The 6,117-nt window shown below is 37.6% G+C and overlaps 1 protein-coding gene across 2 annotated transcripts in view; it reads right to left on the bottom strand.

Moving 5' to 3' along the window:
* Positions 1-6,117, bottom strand: part of CUNH12orf50 (chromosome unknown C12orf50 homolog) — a 34,463-nt gene that overhangs the window by 19,038 nt on the left and 9,308 nt on the right. For both annotated transcript variants that reach the window (XM_003783374.2, XM_012814201.2), the window contains exon 4: positions 497-655. In XM_003783374.2, the coding sequence (XP_003783422.1) occupies positions 497-655 (159 nt within the window). The remainder of the gene's footprint in view (positions 1-496; positions 656-6,117) is intronic.

Here is a 6,117-nt window from a genome sequence, read left to right as displayed (position 1 = left end):
AAAAAAAAAAAAAAAAGATGCAAAAGACCTAGGTCCTAACCCTGTTCATAGTTTTATGCGGATTACCTGGGATAATACAGATGACAGCACTTTATGCTTTATAAATTCTACACTACTCTACAGATTTCTGTAACTTCAAGGATTCCCTGTGAAACAAACTTTCCATAAATACACAGATAAATAGAAACACACGTCCGCCAGTGTGTTTTAGAAAGTAATCGTACATAAATAAGAGATGTTATTAGTATTTCTGCCAGTACTTGTACATGTTTAAGCATGAGCTGTCTCCCGGCCATATACAACAAGAACCTTCCGATCCAAATGACGTATCTATCTAGATACAGAACAAATTAGAACACATTAATTTAATGAAATTGAAGTTACTTTTTCACCCACATCTGCCCTAGGTACTACACCACAAACCTCCACTCGTTAAACACACAGGAAGAAAATAACGTGAGGTTTTTGAGAAATCAGAAAAAAAAGGTTTACTGACCGTTTTGTTCATCTACTTCCTCCTCTTCTTCCTCAAAGTTAGTTTTTAAAACTAAAGGATGGTGAATGGGTCGTGATATATTTTCCTGAGGTTTCAGAGGTTCCTGACTCTGGGTCGGGGGTGGAGTGCCTTCCTGATTTTCTTTCTGTAGCGTGATATCTACAGAAAAAACGCAACTTTGTCATCAGACCTTCCTTTACGTCTTTAAGCACGATGTTCTCTAAGTCTTTGGACATATTGGAATTAACCACTTTCTGGCTTTGTCAGCTAAGTCTAACTTCAGAGCCATCCCAAAGGCACTCTGTTGCCTCCCCTGTCCTGTCCATGGATTATACTTAGTGAAATCTATTCTCTCCCACAATGTATGGTTGGTTTTCTTTTCTCAGGGGGTAGGCATGTCCACAGTTACCCTGGGATGACCGTGGCTTTAGTAGGACTCTCTTTGTCACTTTCCCCAGGTTTCTCTGTTAATCTGTCCCCATCTACTGGTAATATACCAGATGCTAGCCTCCATTACTTGCTGGTTTATTGATCTATTGTCTTCATCGATGCACTTGGATATAAATTGCTCCATTGTTTGAGCCAATTAAGTTCTAACTCCTTTGCAGAGGTCATAGTTGAGGTCAATCTTTCAAGTTTGCTCCAATTTCTAAAGAGTTCTTGAGTTTCTTTCTTATGTTTTTGGTAAACTTCTAGCTGGTTTACAGTTTAGTTAGTTGTTCCCATACAGAGTATCAGCCTCTCGCAGAAGCTAAGCAGGGTCAGGCCTGGTGAGTACTTGGATAGAAGTACTGTTCTATACCAAATAAATTCAGTGCTCTTTTTGAGAGCTTCAGAGTTAGGCGGGCGCAATGACTCACACCTGTAATTCTAGCACTCTGGCAGGCCAAAGCAGGTAGATTACTTGAAGTCACAAATTTGAGGCCAGCCTGAGCAAGAGAGAGACCCCATTTCTACAAAAATAAGGAAAAGTAGCTGGATGTGGTGGCACATGCCTGTAACCCCAGCTATTTGGGAGGCTGAGGCAAGAGGATCCCTTGGGCAAGAGGAGCCCAGGACTTTGAGGTTGCTGTGAGCTATGACACCAGAGCACTCTACTCTATACCAGAGCAACAGAATGAGGCTCTGTCTCAACAAACAAACAAACAAACAAACAAAACATAAAAACCACCCCCAAAAAATAAGAAAAAAGAGAGCTTCAGAGTTGTCTACCCTAACAGCCTGCTTCTCTCCCGGTGTGAGAGCAAGGACCGAGCTCAGAGTAGAGACTTCTCGTGGAGTGACAGCCCTGTTTCTACCAGCATGGAACCAGAGGAGGGCAGTAACTTTGGCTTTGTGGCTTGTGTCTCCTGGCCTGAAAACTCCACCCAATGCCCAATGAAGCAAGGCTAATTGGGTTTCATTATTCTTACCCTGCGACACCCGGGATATAATTTCTGCCCTATGATGGGGCTGGGTAGAAGAAAGATCCAGACCTCTCTGCCCCACCTGCCTGAAAAACAGAGCCCCAGCAACATGGGCATGGGATTTGAAGAGGATGACAAATGTCAGCACCCTGCTGCTCCCAAGAAGCTATTATCATCCTTGACTGGGAGCTGGAGGTCAAAAGAGCCCCCCCTACCTCCCCCACCATCCCGGTCTTGGCTACAACCCTCAGAGGAGAGCTTCTGTCAGACTGAACTATAGAGGGGTAGTGAATGGAGTGACTGGTGGCTCAAATACCATAGATTTGCCGTTCTATTTGCTGTCATCTGCCCTTAGGGCAATTTCTAGAGATCTGAAAAAATTATTTTTTTAACAGATAATTTTCACCAACTTTCACCAGGGAGCAAGGCCATGGACTTCTTCACAATACCATTTTGAAAGTTATCTGATAGTCATAATTTTTTAATGCCAGTGGAATCGTTTATGGTTTTCAAATTATTCATGATATCCTAAATAAAACTCATGGATAAAATTTTGAAATGATTTTTCTTGCAATAGAATGTTATTTCCTGAGATAGTTGAAATGTAATTTAGTTCAATAACATTCTGAATATTATGTATATTTGTATCACAGAGACTGTTTCCCAGGAAACCTACACCGCATTGTTACCACTGTATGTTATTTAATGTATATAATATTTTGCATGGAAAATACATTTCATTATCCTTGTGCTTGGAAAAAAAATTTTAAAAACCAACATTATGAAATCTTCATTTCAGCTTAATAAATGTTTACTATCTTAGCAAATGTTAGAATGACATGCTAGTTTTTTGGACATTCGTTTTTAGCAATTGTCTTAGTTCATTTGTGCTTCTATTAAAAAAAAACCTGAAACTTGGTAAGATATTGTTTAGAAGTCATTCATTTATTTCTAACAGTTCTGGAGGCTGAGAAGTCCAAGGTTAAAGCGCTGGTAGGTTTTGTGTTTGATGAGGACTCTGTGCTTCCATCAGCTCCCTGAAACCTTGAACTCCTGTGTCCTTGGAAGAGACGTATTCTGTGTCCTCACGTGGCAGGAAGCAGAAGGGTAAAAGAGCAAAAGGGCCAACTCTATATGAAGCCTCTTTCATAAGGGCCTTGATCCCATGCACGTTCAACGTGAGTTTAGAGACATACGAACATTCAAACCATAGCAGTCATATATGTCTCATAAACAGTTGACAATAATTTTGATCAGTATTCATATTTCATTGATATGAGATATATTAGATACCCTCTCAATAAACTTCTAGTTTGATGGACAATAATTATCAAAGTTTATAATGTGATTATGTTGTTTTACTAAATCATATACCAATAATAATTGTATTAAAAAAAACACCATCCTAAAGTGATGTGTTAAAGAAGTGTGTTAGGGGCCAGGCACAATGGCTCACACCCATAATCCCAGCATTCTGGGAGACCAGTCTGGGGAATGTAGCATGACTATGCCTTTATTTAAAAAAAAAAAAAAGGAAATTAGCTAGCTGTGATGATGTGCCCCTATAGTTTTAGCTACTTGGGAGACTGAGGTTGGGGGACCATTTGAACCCAGGAGTTCAAGGTTGCAGGGAGCTGTGACTGCACCACTGCACTCCAGTTGGATAATAAAGCAAGACCCTGCCTCTAAAATATAAATAAAAAAACAAAAGAAGTACATTAAAGCCCATAAATCTGCATCCTGTGAAGCCTTATTATCACAGAAAGTGAAACATTGAAAAATATACATATATTTTACTACATTAATTTTAATAGATGAGCAATGAACTCATTCAAATATGAAAATATTAGATTAGGATAAAAATGTTAAGAAAGTAAAACTAAAATAGTTTTAAAGGAGGAAAAGATTTTTTAATAAAGAAGAGTTTTTGGAAATATTTATTACCTTTCTCAAATTGTGAAACATATAAGCACACACAGAAGAGTATTATAAAATGTATAATATAACCAGAATCACAAAGCCAACAATTAAATCATGAAATGACAGCATCCTAGTGTCTTCTCTCCTTTACATCACTCTCTTTCTCCAGACCTGTAATGGGTATCTTCATCCTGACTTCTGATAACAACTTTTTGATTTTTCTTATGGTTTCACTACTAAGTATGCATCACTAAAATATAAAGTTTAATTTTGATTATTTTCAAACATTTTATATGGAATAAAGCAGTACGTATTCCTCTCTGCCGTCTTTCAGTCAGTATTTTATCTGTGAAATGCATCCTGACTTGGAGATTTCCCTTATGTGTCTTCACCGCTGTATTCCATTGATTGAATGTTTGAACATTTGAATTGCTTCTAGCCTTTGGCCAGTAAAAATAATGCTGCTCTGTCCATTCTTGAACATGTATTCAGATGCACAGTGAATGTATTTCTCTAGGATATATGGTTCACGAGTGGAATTGCATGGTCCTAAGTTATAGATAGCTTTAACTGGATGCGAGTTAAATGCGAGACCGTTTTTCAAAGTGCTTGAAGAAGTTTATATATCCACTTACAGTGCATAAGAATTGCCAATGCTCCTTATCTAACAATTGCTAAAATTTCCAATTTTTGCCAATATAAGGAGTCTCTCATACCCCAAATCAGTTTCCATGGGCATTTTCCTAATTATTAATAAGATTAATCATCTTTTCATTTGCTTATTGCATTTTCATTTGCTTATTTGGATGTCCTCCTTTTCAAATGCCTGTTTGTACCTTCTGTTCATTGTCCTATGACAGCGTTTCTCACCCAGAGACGATTTTACTCCCTTCCCCCTATAAGATATTTGACAATCTCTGGATGTGTTTTTGGTTGTTACAACTGCCTTCTGGTGGGTAGAGGTTTAAAATGCTGCCAAACAACTCACAACATGTAGATGAGAGCCTCACAACAAAGACCCATCCAGTTCAGGAAGTCAGCAGTGCTGAAACAGAAACTTACTCCATCAGGTTCTCTGTCCTTTGTTGATTTGTATTCAAACATTGAGTCTTTCCTTGGAATCACATGTGCTGCAGGTGTCCTCTCCTGTGGCTTATTTTCTACTCTTTTAATAGTGTTTTTGATGGACACATATTTTAATTATAATGCAGCCACGTGATCATTTCAATTGACGCTAAAAATGCATTCAATACAATTCAACAACCCTATATGATAAAAAAAAAAAAAAACTCTCAAAAAACTGGGTATAGCAGGAACATACCTCAAAATGATAAAAGCCAGATAGGGTAATCCCACAGCTAATATCATACAGAATGGGGAGAAGCTGAAAGCTTTTCCTCAATGTGGAGCAAGACAAGGACGCCCACTTTCACCACTGTTGTTTGATATAACTGGAAGTTCTAGCTAAAGAAAGCAGGCAAGAGAAAGAAATAAACAGCGTCCAAGTTGGACAAAAAAAAGAAGTCAAATTATTTTTATTACAGAAAATATGATCTTATACTTAGAGAAACCTAAAGCTTCCACCCTAAAATTATTAGAACAGATAAACAAATTCAGGAAAGGGTACAAAGCAACACACAAAAACCAGTGGCATTTCTTTAGGCCAATAGTAAAAAGCCTGAAAAAGAAACCACAAAAGTAATCTCATTTCCAATAGCTTCAAAAAAAATAATACCTAGGAATAAACTTAACCAAACTATAGCTGAACTCATAGAATTAAAGATCTCCATAATGAAAACGGTAAAAACACCAATGAAAGAAATTGAAGAGGACACACACACAAAAAAGGAAAGATGGAAAAATCAATATTGTTAGAATGGTCACGGCTTGGAAGAATCAATATTGTTAAAATGTCCCTGCCACCCAAAGTAATCTACTGATTCAATGCATCTCCATCAGAGACATTCTTCACAGAAACAGGAACAAAATCCTAGGATTTATATGGAACCACAAAAGACCCAGAATAACCAAAGCCATTCTCAGCAAAAAAGAATCAAACTGAAGGAATCATATTACCTGACTTAAAATTATACTACAGAGCTACGGTAACCAAAACAGCAAATTACCATAAACACAGATAGATACATAACCCAATGGAACAGAATAGAGAAACCAGAAGGAAATCCACACATGTTTAGTGATCTTATCTTTAACAAAGTTACCAAGAACATACAGTGAAGAAAGGACAGTTTCTTCAACAAAGGTTGCTGTGAAAACCAGATCCCATTTCTGAAA

The sequence above is a fragment of the Otolemur garnettii genome, unplaced genomic scaffold (assembly GCF_000181295.1).
Source record: "Otolemur garnettii isolate 467f Iridium unplaced genomic scaffold, OtoGar3 scaffold00007, whole genome shotgun sequence".
In the NCBI taxonomy this organism is placed as follows: domain Eukaryota; kingdom Metazoa; phylum Chordata; class Mammalia; order Primates; family Galagidae; genus Otolemur; species Otolemur garnettii.
The sequence above is the reverse complement of the archived record's forward strand: the minus strand, read 5'-3'. Positions and strand labels throughout refer to the sequence as shown.